At 47.2% G+C, this 25,259-nt stretch overlaps 1 protein-coding gene across 1 annotated transcript; it reads right to left on the reverse strand.

Moving 5' to 3' along the window:
* Positions 1 to 1,970: 1,970 nt before the first annotated feature.
* Positions 1,971 to 24,277, reverse strand: LOC115085686 (E3 ubiquitin-protein ligase TRIM39-like). The gene is made up of 6 exons (XM_029591991.1): positions 23,836 to 24,277; positions 10,559 to 10,789; positions 8,593 to 8,615; positions 6,789 to 6,907; positions 4,754 to 4,774; positions 1,971 to 3,497 (listed from the first exon to the last, which is right to left on the reverse strand). Exons 1-6 carry the CDS (start codon positions 24,220 to 24,222, stop codon positions 2,953 to 2,955), a joined length of 1,326 nt encoding a protein of 441 aa, XP_029447851.1. The 5' UTR covers positions 24,223 to 24,277; the 3' UTR covers positions 1,971 to 2,952.
* Positions 24,278 to 25,259: the final 982 nt, after the last annotated feature.

Below are 25,259 nucleotides of genomic sequence, written 5' to 3' on the forward strand. Positions count from 1 at the left end.
TTTTCTTCCTGAAGCACTGGGCTTCATCTGAACAGCATCAGTGCACACTGTAATAAACAAGAATCTATATTCACTCCAGGCTTCCTTTAATGCAGGAACCTTTGTGAGGCACCTAAGCTCTCCAACCTCCGAGGGTCCTGGAGACAACATACTGTACAGAGAAGCTGTAATTTGGCAGGGAGGGACAGGATCCTGGCACTGCTTCCTGTTCTGGACAAATCTCAGACCAGCTCGCTCCTGTTTTCACATTGTAGATTGTACCTGGGCATGCTGGGGTTTGAAGACTCTTGTACTGCCATTGAGCCATGCAGGGCTTTTGTGAACCATGGCTGACACTTGCCAACAGAAGTCCTCATGGAGTAAGGAGGAACCACTGATTTTTATGTGCGAAACTTTAGAAAATTTACTTGCAAGTGAGAATTCCCACAGCAGTGATCATCACTGTGAATTGGCACAGAGTCCCTATCAGAAGGCAGGCATGAAAGAGCATCACCTCCCTTTCTTCCTCGCAGCTTTCTCTTCCCTCTGCCTCTTCTTTTAACTCACTCTCTATGGTACGTCCATTCCTGCATCTCTGGGCTCTCTCCCCCTTCTCTCCATCTCTCTCTCTCTGCTCTGTAACCCACTCTCTCCCTACTTTCTATGCCTCCCAGCTTCACTCTCCTCGGCTCCTCCATTCCTGGGCTCTCCCCCCTCTCCCTGCTCTGTATCCCACTCTCTCCTCTCCTCCTTTCTATGCCTCACAGCCTCTCTCTCTCTGGGTCCATGCTGCCTGTGGATCCCTCTCTCCCCATTCTCAATGCTTTTCTCTTTCTCTGTGTTTCCTTCTCACTTGCCAGGGTGTGTGGCTCCTGAGTTTTTGTACTTCGCAGTCTCTAAGCTGGAAATTGCCATCTCCAGATCTGTCTCTCTCCCTTCCAATCCTATTTTTCCAGAACCACTCTGCTCAGCCCTGTCTCAGCCCTCCATCCTCCCCTGTCTCTTTACCTCATCCCCCCTTACTCTCAGCCATATGTCTCACCCATTCCTCCATGTGCTCTGTCCCAGATCAGGGAGGCAAGAGACAGGACAGAAGTCAGACACCTTATAAAGTATCTTGGAGAAGGCAGCAGCCGCCGGCTGCCCCGGGAGGCAGGGGAGCCGCGGTGCGCGCCTCCGCAGGAGTGCAGAGAGGGCTGTAAGAAAAAGTAAGTTAACTTTGGTTACACTATTCACAATACTTTACATGTCGAGTCGCTTTTCGCCCTGCGCCTTGCTTCGGGAGGAGGGGATTTTAGGTTTTTAGGTTTTCTTTTGGTTAAAGTTGCTTCGGGAGGAGGGGAGAGAGGACTGGGCTTCCCTGGAGACTGGCACCCATGGACGTGGCCAGGGCAGGTGAGCGGGGGCTGGGGGAAAGTTTGCCGCCTACCCTTACCCCTGCCTCTAATGCAGGGGTAAGGGTAGGCAGTAATTTAGCAGGTTAAAGACGCGGCTAAACTGCAGGTTAAAAAGGCAATAGTCGAGGTGCGCGTTACTGTATGGAGGGAATAGCTAATCATATACATGCCGCGGGCGGAAAGGGTTACCCGTTGATTTAAAGAAGCGGTAAGGATGGGTTAAAAGGGATAGTGAATCGCAGGTTGGACTAACGCGGCCAAATTGTGAGTAGAAAGCGGGTTAGAAGCAGGGTAACTGCGGCCGCACTTTACTGTATTGGCCTGATTGTCACTGAGACCCCTCCTCACATTCACAGACTCTTATCCCATCTCTGTCACTCTCACCGTGTCCCCGAGCCCATCCTCACATTCAGAGGCTCTGATCCCATCTTTGGGCCACTGATACTTATACTATTTTCTTTTCAAGTCTCCTAAATCATTTTTAAATTGTGATTTTGTAATTGCTGCAATAGTACCTTTTCTTCACAAAATTAGCCCAGCTCTAGAAATCCCATCACATATTACATACAATAAATCTGATCATCATAGCTCACACGCAGTGCTCTCTGATTTATTTCTTCACTCTTGTTTACCGCTCATTCAGAGAAATCTCTGGTCCGTGCCATTTATAACTAATATATCCAAACCGAAGCAACATAAAGCAGCAAATCTACAATAATCTTCTGGTTAAAATGAAACCCATCACATAAAGAATGAAGGAGAAATTTCTATTCAGCAGAAGGGCATAGGAACATATAGGTCAGGACTCTTTCAAATGGCTGAGATGGAAAAAGACAACACTTCACCTTTGGATGAAAGGACTGATAATTCACTTCCAATCTCCGCTCTCTGGTGCTAAATCCCTAAACTCTGAGTGAAGCTTTTCCTCACTACCTTAATCGCTGGCACTTGGAATAAAGACTCTGAGGTGGACCGAGGACTTCTATTTGGTCTATAAATCTGGGCCAAAAGTTGTAGATAACTCACTCCCTCACCATGCGCAACCTTAAGCACTGAGCACATTCCCTTAAACTGGGCTCTTAACCGGACTGGTAACAATGTGGAGGCTGCGCTAAGTCTCCTCGGGCATGACAAAATTAGCCCTGCTGCCGTATTTGTAACTGGGAACCCCAGCAAAAGTGCACTGCAGTAATCTAACATTAGTAGCAATCGAACCCGGCCCCCCCCCCGAATTCTCTTTAGTTATCTGAATTTTAAAAATATCCTTTTCAGCAGCGTTGAAGAGAGAGAGAGAGAGAGAGAGAGGGGCATCAAGTTGCAGAAGTCATCACACCTCCAGATTAAGCTATAATGGGCGCATTGCTGTACCCCTGCCCTGATGTAAGACCATTCCATTGTGCCACATTTAAAAAGGGATGGGTGTCTCCGAAACCACTGCACCACCACAAGATGAGCCCAGCTCTAGAAATCATGCAATAAATCTGATTGTCTCCCTCTGATCCATCAAACGCTTTCATGCAGATCTGCACATTCATCATCTCCCAGATCTCACATCACAGCCCTGAGCCCGGCTCTCTCATTCCCAGGCTGGTACGGGGCGGATTCTCAGAGCTCCGGCATTTTTACCTCCTTCATTGAGGTAAGGACTGAAATAGGGCCGGAGTTTCTCAGTGAAGGTGTGGGTGAAGGTGAAGAGATGAGATTTCTCATCTGCATCGTAAAATGAGACCTTTCCTGCCTGATAGTCCAGGAGGATCCCCACTGCCCGGGGTCTCACCCTCAGGGTGAGGAGGGTGGGGGAGGAGGTGCAGGCCTTGTATTTATCTCCATCCATCAGTATCACTGTCCAGTATCCATCCTCAGGTGTTAGTGTGATATCCCCCTTCCTGCTCACAGAATCTTTACAAACTCCCAAATCCCAGTCAGTCTTGTCTCCCACCTCCACCTCCCAGTAATGTCTCCCCGAGGTGAAGCCCTCACGCCCCAGCACACAGGCATAATAATCAAATCTCTGGGGAGAGTCAGGCAGGTTCTGTCTTCTGCCTCCCTGTCTGACGCTTTTCCCATCCTCGGACAGGACGAGCCATGGATTTGCAGTCTCAGGATCCAGAGTCACATCCGCTGCAGGGAGGAGACACATTAATAAACATGAGCACACACTTCTCATTGGCTCCTCACACACCCAGTTCTAACCCTCACTGAATGCTTCCTCACTCATATTCATTAAGAGAAGCTCTGCTATTGGCTATCACTCACTGACAGGCTTGCAGAAAACAACACTCTTATTGGCAAATAGATCTGTTCTCCATGCTATTGGTCTCACAGCTCTGCTGAGTGAATGCATGAAAGAAAGATTCTGATTGGCTCATTCATGCACAGGCTGCATAAAACAAGTCTCCTCATTGGCTCCCCCTAGCACAGTGCAATAAGCTCAGCTTCTTACTGATCCCTGTAGGGCTGCAGTGCTCCTGTAACTGATGAGTGATTAGCAACGGGCTCCACTGTGCAATTAATTACACAGGCTCATTCCCCAGTGGCTTTCTTATTAAACTTTTTAATCTTCTTCAAAGGGGCCCTGAGCAGCTCCTGTAATCCTGAAGCTCTTCAACAATAAAGGATGGACCCAGTTTTACTCACTCACTCACTCAATCACTGCAGAATCTGAACAGAATGCAAAGTTCGGGATGTGTCTATCTGTAGCTGATGCCATCAATAAGTAAAGATTATCAGTAACCAGTGAGTTTCCAAAGGAAGGATTATATCAACTACAGGATGAACCCATCCTGAGCTTTGTAGGTCATTTTCCCTCTGCAGTAACTGATTCTATAGAAAAGGAATTTTAACCTGGGAATAACAAGACGACCACATGCAGCTGAGCTGAAGAGGTTGGATTTGTGAACCCTCATAAGAACATAAGAAATTGCTATGCTGGGTCAGACCAAGGGTCCATCAAGCATTGGCAAAAAGAGGCAACTGCCCAGCGTGCCGATTCTGAAGGCAGCAAATAATCTGGCTGAAGAGGAGCCTGCTCCTGTTTGCTTTAGGGCTGTGAGTCTGCGTCACTTCAGAGGGACGCTGCAGTGACACGCTATCCTCTCCCACTTACTGTCCCACCTCCAGCAGGTCCTGCCTATGGGCACCAAAATCTGGCCTTGGTTTCATGCTGCAGTATTCAGCCAGTAACATAACCCCAAATCCTGTGGCACCGTCTCTTTCATTTCTCAGGGCTCTGTCTGTGACCATAAAAACCTGAAATTGCTGTTTCTGGGTGCAGCCTTCTCTATTTATTGTAAGGGAAACAGGAGCCTTTCCAAAGCAGAGATGCACCTTAAATATTTTTTTTTTAATGTAAAAGAGAGAAACTGAAGAAAGCTTACCTAGTTCTGCAGAAAGTTTGCCTAAAAGAAAATGTAAGGATAAACAATTATACTGAGAAATGGTCAACATTTAAAATGAAGCATTTTTGCAATAAACTTACAGCCTGATATTCAGATGCAGGGAGTGTGGTGAACTTACCCAGATAAGCCTGTATAACATTACTAAAATCCATCCCTTCTTTTCTGAGCACGCTACCAAATGCTCAATATCTCTTATCACCTCCTCCTCAGACTTCTACAACTTGCTTTCTGCAGGCCTCCCCCTGAACTGTTGCTCACTGCAATCTATTCCAAATTCAGCTGCACCTCTTCTCCTCCTTCAGTGCTGCTATGCGCATCTATCCCCTCTTCTCAAGCTGCTACATCGCCTCCCTGTCTTCTTCTCTTACTCTCCTGTAAATGCACTCACTCTGCAGCTCCTCACTACCTGTCTTCTCCTCTCTCTCCCTGCATCCTTCCTCATAAAGCCCATTCATTGGTCAGGTCACTCTTATCTGTGCCCTTCTCCTCCACCACCAACTCCACCTTGCTGTACCGAATGACCGGAATAGGTTTTCTGAGCCTGTCCATTATGCTCGCTCTCTCTCTGGCCATGTTCAAATCCAATTTTTAAAAAAACTCACCTTTCTGAAGCTGCTTACTTGACAGGACTTCCCAAACTGTGAGTCTGGACCCCAACACCTTCAGCTGTGGTCACAAGTGCCTCAAATGCACCAGAAGCAGCAGCACTATTAGTAGTGGGAGTCAGCATGGGGCCTGTGAGCCTGCTCAAGCTCACAGGCCCTGGGGTGGTACTGCCCTTGCATGAGTTTCCGTGGTAACAGGAAGCCCTGCACGAGAAGGGACAGGACCGCTGCAGGGCCTCTGAGCCTGCATAACCCACAGGCCCTGTGCTGCTGCTACTGCTTGCAGATCACTGTCAGACCTGGGAGTAGCCATGAGGGGAGGGCAGGGCTGAGTGTGTATGGATCGGTGCAAATTACCACTGCTCTTCTCTCTTCACCCACCACTGAACCTGCCCAGTCATCAACCTGCCCTCTCGTCCCACCCGTTGTCATCCACCTTTTGGCCCAGGCCTAAAGGCAAATGTTACAGATGAGCCTGGCCAGGGGATGGTTGCAGGAGGGTCTATTTGAAAGGAGGGATGAGATGCAGGAGAGGTTGGAGGGTTGGATAAGGTGGAAGGTGAGGGGTAATGACAGAAGATGAGCTGAGAGATGTAAAAGGAGTTGGAGTGTGGCTGAGGGAAATGTAAGGAAAGGCAGGAGGGGAGGAGATGAGGATGGGCGGTGAGAGGGAATGCAGGATTAGTGAGAAGGGAATGGAGAATGGAGAATGGGGTGAGAGGGAGGGGATGACAGAGGATCAGTTGAGGGTTATAAGAACACCTTGCAGGTGATAGAGGATTAGCTGAGAGGACGTGAAGATGGATGGAGGGGGTGAGAGTGAGGCTGGGAGGTAAGAAAGGGGATGGCGGGATAGGTGAGGAGGGAATGGGGGATTGGGTGAGAGGGAAGAGGATGGGATAGGCTAAGGAGGTGAGAGGAGTGGAGGTAGGAGGGGGACCACACCCCTGGGAATTAGTTTGGGTCATTCTCTGGGGTCATGTGAATTTTCAAATGCTAAAATGGGGTCACATTGCCCATAGGTTTGGGAAGCCCTGCCCTAAGCACTTCTCTAAACAGTTATCCAGATAGTCAGTGGGTGACATTACGTTTCTGGAGAACGTAGCAGGATAAGTAGAAATATTCAGCCTTATTCATGTAAGATAACCAGCCTTATCCATTTAAGATAACCAGATAAGTTAAACTTGGCCCATAGCAGGTCTAAAGCTAGCCAGATACGCTTATCCTGCTTATTTTAAAACTTATCTGAATAACCAGAGTAAGTGAGCTGGATAAGTCTTCTCCGGCTAACTCACAGAGCCAGATATATTTTAATATTGGGCCTCCCTTATATTTTAAAGCACTACTAGACATTCAGCTACACCGAATCACAACTGCCCGCTAGCCCTGAGAATGAAAGGGCTCTTTACCTTGGTGTTTGGCGAGCACATCTTTCAGAACAAAATACTGCCGAAGGAAGCTGAGGTGCGAACATTTTCCCTCTCCCACAGGAGCAGCCTCCGGTTTTGGAAACGCCACGGCCTGACACCTGAGAGTAAGAGAGTGACAGGGATTATTCTGGGAGTCCCCGGGGAGAGAGATGGGACAGAGATCTTCTAACTAACTGTGCGCTGGGGAAAGGGAGAGGAAGTTCTGCTGATTGCTGACAGAAGGAGAAAACAGAAATTATTCTCCCACAATGCTGCCTTTATTCCTTCATTTAATGATTTATATTCACTCTTCATAATCCAGAGCAGAGCACCGCCCTGAACAAGGGATGAACAACTCACTGGAACTGAGGGTCTCATAATCCAGGATCCTTCTGTTTTCTGGGAATTAAGGTGAAGACAATTCTGACTCCCAATCTGAGACCTTATTCAAGACAGCATTCAATTGTGCCAGTGACGTTTTCCAATCCTTCCCCAATGGGTGCAGAAATGGACATCGTCTGCATGCACAGAGTAACACCCTTTCAGCTCTCAAAGCAAAAAGGTCAGAGGATAAACAGAGATGTTAAAAAGGGCAGGAGACAACACTGCTCATCTTCTAAGGAGGAGAGGTCCTGACTCCTGCCCTAACAAAAAAGAACAAAGTCATCATAAACTTTCCCTGCAATGCCCAGTCCTGCCCATCAGTCTCAGAGTGCTCCATGATCAGGAGCATTCAGAGCTGAGAATAATTTATAATAAGAACATAAGAAAATGCCATACTGGGTCAGACCAAGGGTCCATCAAGCCCAGCATCCTGTTTCCAACAGAGGCCAATCCAGGCCATAAGAACCTGGCAAGTACCCAAAAACTAAGTCTATTCCATGTTACCATTGCTAATGCAGTGGCTATTCTCTAAGTGAACTTAATAGCAGGTAATGGACTTCTCCTCCAAGAACTTATCCAATCCTTTTTTAAACACAGCTATACTAACTGCACTAACCACATCCTCTGGCAACAAATTCCAGAGTTTAATTGTGCGTTGAGTAAAAAAAGAACTTTCTCCGATTAGTTTTAAATGTGCCCCATGCTAACTTCATGGAGTGCCCCCTAGTCTTTCTACTATCCGAAAGAATAACTAACCGATTCACATCTACCCGTTCTAGACCTCTCATGATTTTAAACACCTCTATCATATCCCCCCTCAGCCGTCTCTTCTCCAAGCTGAAAAGTCCTAACCTCTTTAGTCTTTCCTCATAGGGGAGTTGTTCCATTCCCCTTATCATTTTGGTAGCCCTTCTATGTACCTTCTCCATCGCAATTATATCTCCGCCTGCAATGCGCAGTCCTGCCCGTCAGTCTCAGAGTGCTCCATGATCAGGGGCATTCAGTGCTGAGAATAATTTATAATAAGCTCCGCCTGCAATGCCCAGTGCTGCCCGTCAGTCTCAGAGTGCTCCATGATCAGGGGCATTCAGTGCTGAGAATAATTTATAATAAGCTCCGCCTACAATGCCCAGTCCTGCCCGTCAATCTCAGAGAGCTCCATGATCAGGGGCATTTAGTGCAGGTAATACATTATATTGTTTTATGCTCACTCTCCACGGGTTTTCTCTCTGTAATGTTATGGAGAGTGAGGATAATGGGGTGGGGTGAATAGGAAAGCGGGTGAGACCCCAGGACAAGGAGTTTGAAAGCAGGTCTTTCTCCCATCCTCTCCTCAGTCACTGGGGAGGGGCAGGTCCCACAGTGACGTTACAGAGCTGCTATTTCATACAGAATGAGAGCAATCAGAACAGAGCCGTACCTGCTCAGGGTGGCCTTTGCATCCTGGAGAGAAGAGAGAAAGAGAGATTATTACTGTTTATATTATATGGACTATACTGCAGTCATTATAAACACTACAACTTCAGGCACACGGCTCTGTGCAGTCTAGTTCCAGGTTGTTTGCTGAGAGAAAATAAGTATTGTTTCCATTTCATCCTGCTATACCAGTCCAGTCGAGACAAGTGGATTATGTCCCCCTGCCAGCAGATGGAGGCCGAGCGCACAGCTTTCCTTTGTGACATTATCGCCACTTTACGGAGGTGGATCAGCGTAGTGAAACGCCAGTAATCTCTGCCGCCAGCAGATGGTGGGGCAGCAGGATTTCTCCAGGCACTGATGGATTCTCGGGCCTGGTCCCTGGTTTGCACAGGACTGCGAGCCTATTGAAGGTGTCTTGGGCCAGGCTCCTGCTACGCCAGGAGAGCGAACCCATCCTGCAGGTTCCCAGTCCCTGAGGGGAGAGAGACTTCCCATAGAAAAATAAACAGGGAAGCTTTAAGGCAGAATCTTCAGCTTTACAATGAGGATGCTCACTGTCCACACCCCCTCCTCTGTCTCTGCTCCAGAAGTGTTTAAAGAAAAGAAAGAAATGGGGCCTTTTAATCGGAGCAAGTTCATCCAGGGAGGCTAGGACAGACTTCGGGTAAGTACCTGCTGGGGGACTTTGTTTTTCAGTGGGATTCAGTGTTTCCTGTATCGCACAGCTTTGGGGGAGGTGCCAGGCCTGCACCTGTGAGAATTTGAGCGCGGCTGCCACTGCTGGGCCTGCGGCATGAGCGGCAGTCCAGCATCTACCATAGGAATGCATATGTCATTTTCAGGCTATTTCTAGTGGATCCCCCCGGGAATCTGAGCTTTCGGTGTCTTTCTCTTGCTGCAGGAAGGAGCCCTGGCCTGCACCATGAGTGATGGCCTTATCGATGTATTTTTCTCTGGAGTTTACTTAGGGCAGGCTGATGGCCATGTTAAGTCCTTCACCTCTGGTTGGGTCTGTATACAGCAGCATTGTTTGAGGATTCAGGGGATTTTAGACTCCTTCCAGCTCTGGTTTCCTTGGAGGCTGCAGCTTTTTAAGATTTTCCTTTCTGGATGACTCTGCTTTGTAAACCATTTCTCTGGATCTCTTTATATCTTTCAACCTGTCTTTCTATGAATTGCAGAAGCCTGAAGCCAGGAGGAGGCCTTCCGTTGGCTTGGTTTCACTTACAGATCCCAGCCATGCAATCAGGTTCCCATGAAATGAAAACAAATAAAACTTGCTATGGTTATCTGTTTCCCAGCCCAGAGTTGGCACAGGAGTAGCCTGAGGTTCGGCCTGAATTGCTCATCTGAAGGGGTGGTGCCTTCAGAGTGGAAGGCACAGTTGTGCGCCTTTTTTCATGAGGATGATAGCATGGCCTTAGGATGATACCTTGCTTAGGTTATCAGAGGCTTAGATTGAGGCCTGGTTGGGAGCCTAATAGTACAGGACTCGTATGTCCTCTTATTTTGAGGAACTGGTGCTTTGTATGGTGTCCCCGAGTAGTGACCTCGGAGGTGTAATGACTTTTGGCAAACTGTGCCCTCTTTCCCAGAAAACGGTTCAGCACTTATTCCAGTAGCCTTGGTTAGCCACTTTCTCTCTCTCTTCTTGGCTACCAGGCACACCCCTGGCTACCAGGCACACCCCTGTCCCAGCAGACAGTGCTGTTCTCCTGGGGGTCCTCAGGATGGGCGGATTGAACTCCCAGTAATTCTCATGGCTAATGCCTCGAACACTTTTGTGCAGGTGAAGAGTCTCACATGAAACTGGCATTCGTTTTGGATGGCCTTTATGAATTTTCAGTGGCTTCAGCCTGCGTGTCATTGCTTTTGTTCATTTCAAACAAATGCTCGTCCCTATCGCGAATTGGGCAAAGTGGGGCCCAGTCCATTCTGGAGTCTGGGGATTTGTAATTCCATCTCACCTTCAGTAACTCCACGGCGGGCTGCTGGCACTTCTCCTCTATCTCTGAGATCAGTTTCTGGAGAGAGGAGCTTTGCTCTTCTAGCTGGCTCACATTATCCCTGATTTTCTTTACAATCTCCTTCTCTTCCTCTTCCAGCCTTGAGAGATGGATCTGCTGCTCCTCATTCAGGAACTGGTGCAGCTCCTCAAACTCAGACAGGATTTTCTCTCTCTTGATCGCTGTTTCACACTACATTCAACAGATAAGAGCAAAGAGAAAAAAATATCACTGACACTGACAATATATTTTATTGCATGCAACAGTGGAGCCTGTCCCTGCAATAAAGAGAGACACAGTCTGTGCCATTGTTTGTATTATTCGGAGCTTTATGACAAGAGAAGTTGCAAATCATCACTCCTGGGAATCAGCTGTGGATTTAACCCTCTGGCTGCCCCTAGGCACAGACTGTGGCGAACCTTGGCATGGTCTACCCTGGATGATGCATCAGCTCTCTGTCCTAAAATACTGACACAGCTGCGCAGGAGGGGTTGCTGAAGCTGCTTTCAGTGACAGAATGGTCTTCTGGTGGCAGGGCAGCTGCCCTTATGTAGTTACCTGCTCCAGTGGTTCTCCATATCCACAATGAATATATATGAGATAGATTTGCATGCTCTGCCTCCATCGTATGGAAATCTCTTTCATCCTTATTCATTGTGGATATCCTAGAAACTTAACTGGCTTGGAGTGTCCTGAGGGCTGGGGTTCAGAACCCCTGACCTGCTCTGCCCCTCTGGATTTTCACCAGGTTTCCTGAAATGCTCAGGAAATCTCTGGGTGCTGCCCTTCTTCTCCTGTCCTGTGCATGCTGCCCATGAGGAAGGAAAAACAACAGGAGGAGAGGGACTGGATTAGGGCCTACAATAGCTCTTCTTTACTCTGGCCACTCCAACCTCAACCACTCCTCTTCTATTCCCTGCACAGGTAGGGAGAAGAAAGGACAAAAGAGAAGGGAGGTGGAACAATAGGAGGTGAGGGGCTGGATTAGGGCCTAGAGTATCTCTTCTCTTCTCTGGCCACTCCAACCTCAACCCCTCCCCTTCTATTCAATGCACAGGAGGGGAGGGGGAAGGACAAAAGAGTATGGGGAGGAACAACAGGAGATCAGGGGCTGGAATGGGAACAGAGTGACTCTTCTCTTTATGCTCCAGCCTCAGTCCAACTCCCACCCCCTCCCCTCCTGTTGCCTGCATGCTGCAGCAGGAAGCACAGGGTTGTTCTTTGCTGGGGGAGATTCTTTGTAAAAGGCAGAGGGTGTGTGCTGAGGTGAGAGAAAAGGCAGAGTGCTGGGTTTGGGCCTGAGGAAAGGGGAGTGTTGGGATTGGGCCAGGGGATGGGGAAAGCATGCTGGAGGGAGGAAGATAGAGAGAAAGAATATGTGAGAGAGAGTACAGTGGATGACTGGAAGAGAGAAAGTAGATGAGACCTCCCCTCCCCATGTTAACCCACTCCAAATCTTAGAGTGATCACAACTCAAAATTTCCCAGATATGGGTGACCATACGGGGGGATGGGGAGGGGAGAGAGGAAGAGTAAGATGAGAGGCGGAAGGAGAGTGGGAGAGATGAGGTGAGAGCAGTGTAGGGGTTAAAAAGCAAGGGAGGAGATGAAATGGAAAGAGTGATGACAGCATGGAAGAGGGGAGAGCAAAGGGGAGGTGAGTGCAGGAAAAGAGTGAGAGAGCAGTAGAGCAGGGGAGGTAAGAGTGAGGTCAGAGAGCAAGGGGTAAGGAGTGAGAGAGATGAGAAGAAGAGGGGGTAAGGGATACAGCAGTTGTGGTAATGAGCTGCAGGGCTGACGAAGGCTCTGCTGCTAATCCTGTCTCCCTCTTTCTCTATCACCCTGGGGGCGGGTTCCCCTCACTGGGCCCAGTTACATCAGTCCCCTTGAAGGTAGGAGGGTGGGAGTGCCACTCGGCCCGGCTCTGTTTTTGTTTAAGGTGAGCGGGAAGTCGGGGGTTTGGCCTCTCTGTCTATAACTTTTTTAGCGTGGATTCTGAGTTAACTCCAGCTTTAGCATGGGTTTTACTACATCGGCCCCATGGGAAGGGGATCACCCAGCTCACAAAGCCCATGTGACAGAACCAGGACTGTCTGTGGTCCTCTCTCCTCCCAGATCCTAAACCCAGCAATCACTCTCTCCTTCCTACCAGGGCCTGCGAGATGATTCCCCTCTAGCGTACGCTGACCCTGTGACACAGGAAGCTGAGTGCATCACGCACCAGCCATTTTTATTGTTCCTGTTGCAACAGCCACTGTATTAAACTGCTCTTCTTTCTTGGGATCACGCGTCATATTTTCAGAAAAACATTGGCTTTTACTCTCAAGACTCCTCAGTATGGGGCCGAAGCAATACCATGCACTGCGGCTAGCGCACGGCTTAACACGCATGTGTTCATAACCCCTGATGCAATATGGGGATTAGCGTGTCCAAAACTCGTGTCCAAACCACTGCGAAGCTAATAGTGCTCACATGCAAATTCCATGTTGATGTTAGCTAATCCCCGCAATGCAAAAAATTTCCTATGCGGCCAATTTGCCCAGGGCTGGCGTGAAGGTACGGCATGCTCAAGGGCTCATTGATAAAAAGAAAAAATCCTGCTTTCTGTATCGTCAGGATACTAAGTAGGGAGAACCACAGAAAGCAGATTCAAGTAAAAAAAAATTCTGGGTGCCCAATATAAACGCACAAGATAGACAGTCCGGTCCGAGTATATTGTGCCGGTAGCGGGAGAAAGACGTTCGTACTGAGCATCCATTTTCCTAACCCACTGACAGCCACCTCTCCTGTGCGCCCGATGCCGAGGAGGCGCTAGGGATGCACAATTTTTCCTAGCGCCTCCTTTTTAGCGCCATCCCCTCATTTAATTATTGCATCGCACGCCCAGGAGAGGAGGCTGGGCTGCTTTAGGAAAGCGAACGCTCAACATTGAGTGCCCATTTTCTATGCACAAATATTGCATCAGCCCCTATGTATGTGAGGCAGCTGGAAGTACCCCAGGCTAGCATCTGCACAAACAGGGCCATGTAGCAAGGTGCCTGCAGCCGAATGGACAGCTTTACCCACACCTGAACACACATTTTGTGAGCATAAACCTTACTGCAGATACAGCAAGGAGTTTTACTCGCTCAAAACTCTGAGTCCTGTTTAGCACCCTCGCATGGAAATCCCATGCTAGTGAGGGCATTAAGCATTACTCCCTGATAGGGTTGCCAATGGGCTGCAGAATTTCAGGACAGATGGATCTAGTCCTGGTTTTACCCCACTGCATGCTGGGACTTATTCTGATTTCCCTATTGAATTCCCTAAGAAAAGCAAGACTAGCAGGGGAGTAAAGCCAGGACTGGATCCACCTGTCCTGAAAATCTGGAGCCCGTTGGCAACCTTACTCCCTGATGCAGAGAGGTGCGCTTGGCGTGACCCCAGGTTTATTAAATTTCGAGCGCTGCTGTGCTGGCACTTAAAACTATAAAACAGAAGTCTTCCCAACTCTTCTGACACTTTGCTGGCCAGAGAGCTGGATACGAACTGACCTTTCTGGCTATCACTTTTTTATTTTATTTATCTTAAATATTTATGTACCGCTTACAAAATTTTTCCTAAGTGGTTTACAATGAAAGTTTCATAATAAAAAACAATACTAACACACTACAAATCATCAGACAAAATCTAAACCAGTTAAGAATAATTAAAAATAGCCACTTATCACCTTACATATTCATGACAGAATATTTACTAAGCCACAAGGTTACCTTTTATTTTCATTGAATTAATTATAGTTAGCTGCATCTAAAGAATTTCATAAGTTTGATTAAATAAAACAGTTTAAAGCAACTTCCTAAATCTAATTTAATTTCACTCTCAGCACGGTCTCTATCTTCCCCTGTCCTCCCATCCACACCTAGAGTTAAAATGTGGCTCGGCCTGTGCAGAACGCACATTTTAGCTCAGTATAGGCACTTTTTATCTCCTGATGCATTAGCATATCATTAGATTGATGCATCGGCAGTTTAAAAAACTTGTACCCTGTGCAGTAAAACTTTGTGCTAAAATCCAGCGCACAGTGCCATGATTGCATCGGCCTGAAAGTGAGTTGCTAAGTTGTATTCTCATTAATCTTACTCATGCTACTTCCAACTTGATAGGAGCAATGACCGTACAGAAACCTGCTCAGACGGAGGCACAGACACCCACCTTCAACTTCTCAGCTTTCTTCTCTTCACTGGATTTAAACGCCTGAATCTCTTTCAGCTCCTTCCTCAGTGGACCCAAGTGGTTTTCATATTTTTCCTGTGAATATTAAACAGATCTAATTGAAAAATTTGAATAGTATGTTTGATGTTATAAATCAGGATTAAATGGCTCTCAGATCCTCCTGTCTTATACTATAATTGGCCCAAGAGTGACACATCAGGATGAACATTGTACCAGGGTGCTTTCTTGAATCCTAAGCCCTGGGATCACAGGCTGCTGCTTTCTCTCATCCAGCCCCTCCCCAGGATGGGAGGAATGAGACTAGAGCACAGGACACAACAGAAAAGAAATTGCTCTGCTCCTGTTTCTCCTAACCAAGACCCATATCTTTCTCCAACACTCCCTAAGCTATAGGACTCCATGCTGAATGCTCTCATTGCAGCCAATCAACTCAATACGGTTCAGAACTTGCGTGACTGGCTGGGGAAACTGCTGCTAACATAAGAACATAAGAACATAAGAAAATGCCATACTGGGTCAGACCAAGGGTCCATCAAGCCCAGCATCCTGTTTCCAACAGTGGCCAATCCAGGCCATAAGAACCTGGCAAGTACCCAAAAACTAAGTCTATTCCATGTAACCATTGCTAATGCAGTGGCTATTCTCTAAGTGAACTTAATAGCAGGTAATGGACTTCTCCTCCAAGAACTTATCCAATCCTTTTTTAAACACAGCTATACTAACTGCACTAACCACATTCGCTGGCAACAAATTCCAGAGTTTAATTGTGCATTGAGTAAAAAAGAACTTTCTCCGATTAGTTTTAAATGTGCCCCATGCTAACTTCATGGAGTGTCCCCTAGTCCTTCTACTATCCGAAAGAGTAAATAACCGATTCACATCTACCCGTTCTAGACCTCTCATGATTTTAAACACCTCTATCATATCCCCCCTCAGTCGTCTCTTCTCCAAGCTGAAAAGTCCTAACCTCTTTAGTCTTTCCTCATAGGGGAGTTGTTCCATTCCCCTTATCATTTTGGTAGCCCTTCTCTGTACCTTCTCCATCGCAATTATATCTTTTTTGAGATGTGGCGACCAGAATTGTACACAGTATTCAAGGTGCGGTCTCACCATGGAGCGATACAGAGGCATTATGACATTTTCCGTTTTATTCACCATTCCTTTTCTAATAATTCCCAACATTCTGTTTGCTTTTTTGACTGCCGCAGCACACTGCACCGACGATTTCAGTGTGTTATCCACTATGACACCTAGATCTCTTTCTTGGGTTGTAGCATCCTCCATCCACCCTTTGCATTGGAAATTCCGCAGGTTTGTGGTAGGCAAGGCTCACTATCAATATGGGGTCCTTCTGTTCGGTCTCTCAGCGGCTCCGAGAGAGTTTGGTGATAGAGGCGGCACGTCTACATCACTAAGGGATCTGTGTCTTCCCATATCAAGATGACTGCCTGGTGACAGGGCCTTCCCAGTAGATAGCATTGGATTCCAGGGACAGGATGATTCGCCTTCTTCAATCCTTGGGATCCCTCATCAATTATCCCAAATCAAACTTTATCAAAGGATAAAATTCATCGAGGCTTGGATAGACTCTCTGGAGGAAAGAGTGTTCCCTCCATCCAGAAGCATTGACTCAGGATCCATCAGTGTCCTCAAGCTCCATCTCAAGTGATTCTGATGGTCCTTGGCCACATGGCCGTGGCAATTTCTCTCATCCGTCTCAACATGACACCTCATCAGTGGGGCCTTGGTTCGCAATGGGACCAGTTAATTCAGCCACTATCTTTTTCAGTGGTGATAACTAGCATGATGTGGACATTGCTCAGGTGGTGGCTAAATCCTAGAAGTGGGATCCACCCTTTGACCTTTATCCTATTAAGTGACTTTGGTCACCAACGCATCTACCAAAGGATGGGACACCCACACGGGTTCCTCTCAGACTCCAGGAACATGGTCCATGTCAGAACATACTTTTTCTTCAAATTAATCTGTTAGCGTTACGGGTCATTCAACATGTCTTAAGAGTTACTTACCCAGACTTATGGGGATATGTAGTTTTAATTATAAGTTTATTTACTTGTCATTGGATAATTTAGATCTCTTTGGATAGCTAGAGAATGTTTGTTTTATGCAATCTTAATTTGTTTTCGTGTAGTTTATATAACTGTATTATTGTGAAATATGTAATGAATGTTTTTCTTGGATTTAGTATGCGAGTACTGTATTTTGTAATTATGTATTTATGAAGTGAATTGCATTGATAGCATTATGTGGATTTGGGGTATATCAAATAAAATAATACAGAAGAATAGTACATAGGCCCTGCACATCCCAACTTTGGCACATGGTGCTTGGACAAGAGAGAGCTTATGCTCAGATCTAACTTGCCGTGCCATCCTTTGCCAAAATGGCCTGGCCTGTGAGATTCTACCAAAACTGACATGCACAGCACCAAAGTGCAAACTCTTCTTTTATAGATGCCAATCCACTCCCTGCAGTTAAATCAAAGTATAAGCTCTCTGGGGAAGGCACCTTCAGCAGAAGAATATGCCTGTCAGTGCGGCACACGTCAACTCTGTGCACAGTCTTTATAACGCACTTAAAGCCATCAATGCAAAGGTGAGCTCAAGGGGAAAAGAGTTAAATGTAAAAAAACATTCTGCTGGCATGAAGGTGCTGTGTAGGGATCTACAGCAGCCTGGCTTCTTCTGTTTGCCCAGTAGGAGGGTCCAGTGTGATATTTATAGCATTGTCTTTTCATAGGTAATGTTGTTGCTGTTTGAGGTCTGAGAAGTTAGTGCTGTTTTGGTGAGGCAGGTATGCTATAAGGGTTCCGAGTGACTTTTTCACAGGGTTTTGTGTTGCTTCATAAATTATCTGGTAATGGAGGGAGTTTGTGTTACCAGGGGCGGCTCAAGGCAAACTGCTGCCTGAGGCGAGGGATGAGATGGCGCCCCCTGCCCCCCTCTCTGCCCCCTTACCCCTCCCTCCCCTTCTCTCCCTTTCCCACACGCACCCTCACATGTGCTCTCTCTAACCCCCCCCCCCCCCCCCGTTCGCATTCTCTCTCACACACACACACACACACACACACTCACTGGGACCTTCATCTTCGCTGTGAGTGGGACGGGCTCTGCTCACAGCTCACCGGGCCAATCATCTTTGCGCCGCTTGCGGGACGCTGGGGGTCTCCAACATCTTTCCCATTTTCTGCGCAGGAGGGGGGAATTATACACAGCACTATCCACCGGAGGCCCGCGGGTGCTTTGTTGTTTTGGCGGCAGGGTGAGGCGGCCGCTGGAGGGGTTTAGGGAGGCAGTCTTTGCTGCTTCCAAAGTTTGCCACCTGAAGTGAACGCCTCACCCTGCCTCATTGTAGAACAGTCTCTGTATGTTACTGTTACTGAGATAATAACAAAATATGATTTTTTTCTATGCTTTCAGTAGTAGGGAGAAACACCCGAGTTCAGAGCAGCCAGCCAATTCAGAGATTATCTTCAACTAATACAGCATCGATGTCTAACACCGACATGATTTCTGAAAGCTTTGCATTGCGTGCCTGCGTGTGTGTGTGTGTAATATATATCTGTATACATGTCTAGCTATCCATCTCTCTCTCTATATATATGAAACAAGTTTGAAATTTAAAGGGCTTGCTTTTACTGGATTGTTCCAGGAGGTGCGGTCATAATGACTACTGAGTTTCATTATCAGAACCTCAACGCAGGGACAATAACCCTGAAAGTTATATCACGGGAAAGGTGTACAAGGAGGGATGATCTCTTAGGCTGCCTCATCCCCCTCCCACACCGACTTCACCCCACACTGTCTCAGCCTGCATTGGCTGGAGGATAGAAAATTCCTCATACGGCACTTATATCAGCCTGTGCGGGCTTGAAGAAGATAGAAATATATCTGCATTGGCCCCAGGGACTGTAGGAATGGAGCAGTGGCCTGTGTTGGACAGCAGCGCAGAAGGACAAGGCATCATGCAGCTCCCTCATCCGCAGTCAGCACAGAGGAGGAAAGCTGCAGCAGTGGGTCAGCAGCCTCAGAGTAATGGGGCAGGAGATATGGAGGAGATTGCTAGGACTGGGGAGGAGAGGGAGCGTGCTGGATAATATGGAAATAATAAAAGGGGATCCATCCACAAATGACTGCTCAGGGACAATTAGGAGGTTAAAGTGGCCCCGCCCAGGACGCCCTGGGACAGTAAAGATCCTGACACTCACCTTGTATTCCTGCACAGCCTCCTCTATGGAGATCAGGGAGTGAGATCTGTGACCACGGGACACATTGTGATAATAAAGATACTGACGCTCACCTTGTATTCCTACACAGCCTCCTCTATGGGGATCAGGGAGTGAGATCTGTGACCTGGGACACACTGTGATAATAAAGATACTGACACTCACCTTGTATTCCTGCACAGCCTTCTCTATGGGGATCAGGGTGTGAGATCTGTGACATGGGACACACTGTGATAATAAAGATACTGACACTCACCTTGTATTCCTGCACAGCCTCCTCTATGGGGATCAGGGTGTGAGATCTGTGACCTGGGACACACTGTGATAATAAAGATACTGACACTCACCTTGTATTCCTGCACAGCCTCCTCTATGGGGATCAGGGAGTGAGATCTGTGACCTGGGACACACTGTGATAATAAAGATACTGACACTCACCTTGTATTCCTGCACAGCCTCCTCTATGGGGATCAGGGTGTGAGATCTTAGACCCCGGGACACACTGTGATAATAAAGATACTGACACTCACCTTGTATTCCTGCACAGCCTCCTCTATGGGGATCAGGGTGTGAGATCTTAGACCCCGGGACACACTGTGATAATAAAGATACTGACACTCACCTTGTATTCCTGCACAGCCTCCTCTATGGGGATCAGGGAGTGAGATCTGTGACTCCGGGACACACTGTGATTATAAAGATACTGACACTCACCTTGTATTCCTGCACAGCCTCCTCTATGGGGATCAGGGAGTGAGATCTGTGACCCTGGGACACACTATGATAATAAAGCTACTGACACTCACCTTGTATTCCTGCACAGCCTCCTCTATGGGGATCAGTGTGTGAGATCTGAGACCCCGGGACACACTGTGATAATAAAGATACTGACACTCACCTTGTATTCCTGCACAGCCTCCTCTATGGGGATCAGGGAGTGAGATCTGTGACTCCGGGACACACTGTGATTATAAAGATACTGACACTCACCTTGTATTCCTGCACAGCCTCCTCTATGGGGATCAGGGTATGAGATCTGTAACCCCGGGACACACTGTGATAATAAAGATCCTGACACTCACCTTGTATTCCTGCACAGCCTGCTTTATGGGGATCAGGGAGTGAGATCTGTGACCTGGGACACACTGTGATAATAAAGATCCTGACACTCACCTTGTATTCCTGCACAGCCTCCTCTATGGGGATCAGGGAGTGAGATCTGTGACCTGGGACACACTGTGATAATAAAGATCCTGACACTCACCTTGTATTCCTGCACAGCCTGCTTTATGGGGATCAGGGAGTGAGATCTGTGACCTGGGACACACTGTGATAATAAAGATACTGACGATCTGTGACCTGGGACACACTGTGATAATAAAGATCCTGACACTCACCTTGTATTCCTGCACAGCCTCCTCTATAGGGATCAGGGAGTGAGATCTGTGACCTGGGACACACTGTGATAATAAAGATACTGACACTCACCTTGTATTCCTGCACAGCCTCCTCTATGGGGATCAGGGAGTGAGATCTGTGACCTGGGACACACTGTGATAATAAAGATACTGACACTCACCTTGTATTCCTGCACAGCCTCCTCTATGGGGATCAGGGAGTGAGATCTGTGATCCCGGGACACACTGTGATAATAAAGATACTGACACTCACCTTGTATTCCTGCACAGCCTCCTCTATGGGGATCAGGGTATGAGATCTGTGACCTGGGACACACTGTGATAATAAAGATACTGACACTCACCTTGTATTCCTGCACAGCCTCCTCTATGGGGATCAGGGTGTGAGATCTTAGACCCCGGGACGCACTGTGATAATAAAGATACTGACACTCACCTTGTATTCCTGCATAGCCTCCTCTATGGGGATCAGGGTGTGAGATCTTAGACCCCGGGACACACTGTGATAATAAAGATACTGACACTCACCTTGTATTCCTGCACAGCCTCCTCTATGGGGATCAGGGTGTGAGATCTGTGACCTGGGACACACTGTGATAATAAAGATACTGACACTCACCTTGTGATCCTGCACAGTCTGCTCTATGGGGATCAGGGAGTGAGATCTGTGACTCCGGGACGCACTGTGATAATAAAGATACTGACACTCACCTTGTATTCCTGCACAGCCTCCTCTATGGGGATCAGGGAGTGAGATCTGTGACTCCGGGACACACTGTGATAATAAAGATACTGACACTCACCTTGTATTCCTGCACAGCCTCCTCTATGGGCATCAGGGTGTGAGATCTGTGACCTGGGACACACTGTGATAATAAAGATACTGACACTCACCTTGTATTCCTGCACAGCCTCCTCTATGGGGATCAGGGAGTGAGATCTGTGACCCCGGGACGCACTGTGATAATAAAGATACTGACACTCACCTTGTATTCCTGCACAGCCTCCTCTATGGGGATCAGGGAGTGAGATCTGTGACCCTGGGACACACTATGATAATAAAGCTACTGACACTCACCTTGTATTCCTGCACAGCCTCCTCTATGGGGATCAGTGTGTGAGATCTGAGACCCCGGGACACACTGTGATAATAAAGATACTGACACTCACCTTTTATTCCTGCACAGCCTGCTCTATGGGGATCAGGGTGTGAGATCTGTGACCCCGAGACACACTGTGATAATAAAGATACTGACGCTCACCTTGTAATCCTGCACAGCCTCCTCTATGGGAATCAGGGAGTGAGATCTGTGATCCCGGGATACAATGTGATAATAAAGACACTGGCACTCACCTTGTATTCCTGCACAGCCTCATCTATGGGGTTCAGGGTGTGAGATCTGTGACCCCAGGACGCACTGTGATAATAAAGATACTGACACTCACTTGAGAATAACATAATGATAAAACCGACAGTCTTTGTGCAAGGACCTTGGTATAATTTTAGAGAAAGACCTTAGCTTTAAAAAACATATCCACCAAACTGAGGGAAGACTACGACAAACTCATCACTCTACGAAGGTTAAAACCGTTACTTGAAAAAAACGCCTTTATAACAGTATTGCAATCACTGATTTTTTCCAATATCAACTATTGGAATTCACTGCTGCTGGGACTTCCTCATTCCACTATCCGACCTCTACAAGTATTGCAGAATGCAGCCGCTAGAATTTTGACAGGAAGCAAAAAATGCGATCGCATTACACGATTTTAACGTCATTGCATTGGCTGCCCATCGAATACCATTCACAATATAAAACAGCCTACATTGTACACAAAATAATTTATGGTGACCAAACTGAATGGTTAAATACTGCCATTCGATTACAGGCTCCCCAAAGGAATCTCAGATCAGCAAATAACGGTCTACTAACAATCAACTCTGAAGTCAGCACATCTCAGTCAAGTTCGAGAGCAAGCAGTAATGATAGCAGGCCCCAAACCCTGGAATACAATACCAGCTGAGATCAGATTACAAGCAGATAATAAAAAATTTAAGCCAGATCTTAAAACATGGCTTTTTGGCTGTGCCTACGCAGAATCTAACTAAATGATCTTTTATTTGTTGTTTTTATCTAAGAAGCTGTTCATATTTTCACTGCTTTTATTCATCTTATTGTACTTAATTTTATCTTGTATTCGCTTTATGCTTTAAATTTTGTACTTGTTTTAACTATTTATAATTTTAGAACTATAAATCATTTATTAATTTGTTCTTATTGATGATTTACTGTATTTGATTTCTTTTTATTGTAAACCGTTGTGATGGACCTTCCGATACGACGGTATATAAAACCTAATAAACTAGAAACTATTCCTGCACAGCCTCCTCTATGGGGATCAGGGAGTGAGATCTGTGACCCCAGGACACACTGTGATAATAAAGATACTGACACTCACCTTGTAATCCTGCACAGCCTCCTCTATGGGGATCAGGGTGTGAGATCTGTGACCTGGTGTTACACTCACCGGTCGCGGGGCTCCGCTTACCCTCCAAATCCTCCCTGACGCTGTGCCCGGTCTCGAGTCCCTGGCCGCGGCCAGCCGTCTCTCTGCTTGCAGTCCATCCGTCAGTACCCCATGCCGCCGGGATCTCCTCTGCTCTGTTTGCGCAAGGAGCCATCCTCCTCCTCAGCACAGGATCTCCATACGCAGGTGCGCACGGCTCTTGCCATGATTTAAAGGGCCAACAGCGGGAAATCACCGCCGGCTTCGTGAAATGATGTCATTGGCCCTGGCCTACTTAAGGCTCTCCCAGGCTGCCTACGGATGGCTTGGCAACGAGTCTCCTTGTGCTGAATTCCTCGTGGGTTTCTGCGTTCTTGCTCCTGAGTATCCGCTCCTGCGTTCCTGCTCCTGTTCCTGCCTTCCAGTACTCGCTCCAGCCTCCCAGTCCCCGTGCTAGCTTCCTTTGGACGAACCTCCCTGGCTTTGACATTTAGATTGGATCTCACCGTGACTGCTTGCCGCCTGCCTCTGACCTTCGGACTGGACCCCACCTTGGCTGCTCGCTGCCTGCCTTCTGACTCTCTGCTTCGCATGGCCGTACCACAAGATCCTCCTTGCAGGGGCCCACCTAACACCAGCCAGCCCCGGTACCCAAGGGCTCAACCTGCGGGGAATGAAGGCTGGTAGTGGTGAAGCTCCAGCTGGCCCCTGCTCTCCTCCAGCCTTGCCTCCTGACGGTGGTGACCTGTCCCCCTCAGGTAGCGACAACACCATCTGGGGCCAAGGGTGCACAGCTTACATCAGAGCTGCAACACCTGGGACCACTGTAATAATAAAGATGCTGACACTCACCTTGTAATCCTGCACTGCCTCCTCTATGGGGACCACACTGTGAGATCTGTGCTCCTTTCCTTCCTTACAGATAAGACAGATCGCTTTCCAATCCTCTGTGCAGAACAATTTTAATTTCTCTTCATGCTTCTGGCACAGAGTTTCCTCTCCTTTTCTCTCTGACATCTTTTTCACCCTTTCTATCAGATTCCGCAGCTCCCAGTTAGGCCTGAGGTTCCTCTGCTGAGATGTTTCTCTGCACTTGGGACAGGGGAAGTTTGTATCTAGGCCCTCCCAGGCCCGAGTGATGCAGGAGCGGCAGAAGCTGTGGCCACAGTCTATGGACACCGGGTCTATAAAATAATCCAAGCAGATGGAACAAGAAGCTTCCTCCCGCAGAGACTCCATGCTGCTCCCTGCAGCCACGCTCCTGAGAGAAGTGAAGACTTTACTTTTACTTTCATTTCTTCTCTAGCAGCGTCCCAGAAAGGGAGGGTCTCTCTCTCTCTCTCTCTCTCTGGAGTGTGCTCTATCAAAAATTATTTTTCAAGCTGTATTTCTGGTTTTACTACACATAAAACTTCAGAAAAGCCAACTTGTTCCCCTTTCACAACTGTGTTTCACTGCATTTTTACATCGTGGTGAACTTTAGAGAGATAAACTCAATAAACGCCTGTTTTGGTTCATCTACAGTTTTTCTTCTGTAGAACTGAGTACTTTTGGAAAGTTTGGAATGGAATTTAGAAGCAGTCAGACAAGTTATGAGAGTGGCTTGTTCTTTCTATTCCAAACGTATATCTATACTCACACACACTGAGGAGGAGAACTGCTCTCAGTTTCGGAATATAAATATCATGATCTGTGCTTCAGTAAAGCCGGTAAAATTCTTCTATGCATAAAACAAGCCTGGGATCTGGGGGCATTTGTATCTGATGATCTCAAGGAGGCCAAACAGTTGGATAAGGTGATAAAAAAAACAGAAAGGTGCTTGGTTGCCTAGTGAGAGGTGATAATGCCCCTGTATAAACCCCTAGTCCACATTTGAACGAGCCACTCCTGAATTAATACAAAACACATACATAAGCCCTCAAACCAGCCGCTCCTGAATTAATACAAAATACATACATGAGCCCTTGATCCAGCCGCTCCAGAATCCATAAAGAACACATATATAAGCCCTCGATCCAGCCGCTCCAGAATACATACAAAACACATACATAAGCCCTCGATCCAGCCACTCCAGAATTAATACAAAATTCATACATGAGCCCTCGATCCAGCCGCTCCTGAATTAATACAAAACACATACATAAGCCCTCGATCCAGCCACTCCTGAATTAATACAAAACACGTACATGAGCCCTCGAACCAGCCGCTCCAGAATCCATACAAAACACATACATGAGCCCTCGATCCAGCCACTCCTGAATTAATACAAAACACAT

Source organism: Rhinatrema bivittatum, chromosome 2 (genome assembly GCF_901001135.1).
Source record: "Rhinatrema bivittatum chromosome 2, aRhiBiv1.1, whole genome shotgun sequence".
Taxonomy (NCBI): Eukaryota; Metazoa; Chordata; class Amphibia; order Gymnophiona; family Rhinatrematidae; genus Rhinatrema; species Rhinatrema bivittatum.

Coding starts and splice junctions, on each gene's coding strand:
- LOC115085686 (XM_029591991.1), bottom strand. CDS start 24,222: ATGGAGTCTCTGCGGGAGGAAGCTTCTTGTTCCATCTGCTTGGATTAT. Junction 8,616..10,558: donor CCGCCGTGGAGTTACTGAAG/GTGAGATGGAAT, acceptor TCTTCTCTCCAG/GATGCAAAGGCCACCCTGAG. Junction 4,775..6,788: donor TGTGCTCGCCAAACACCAAG/GTAAAGAGCCCT, acceptor ATTTTCTTTTAG/GCAAACTTTCTGCAGAACTA.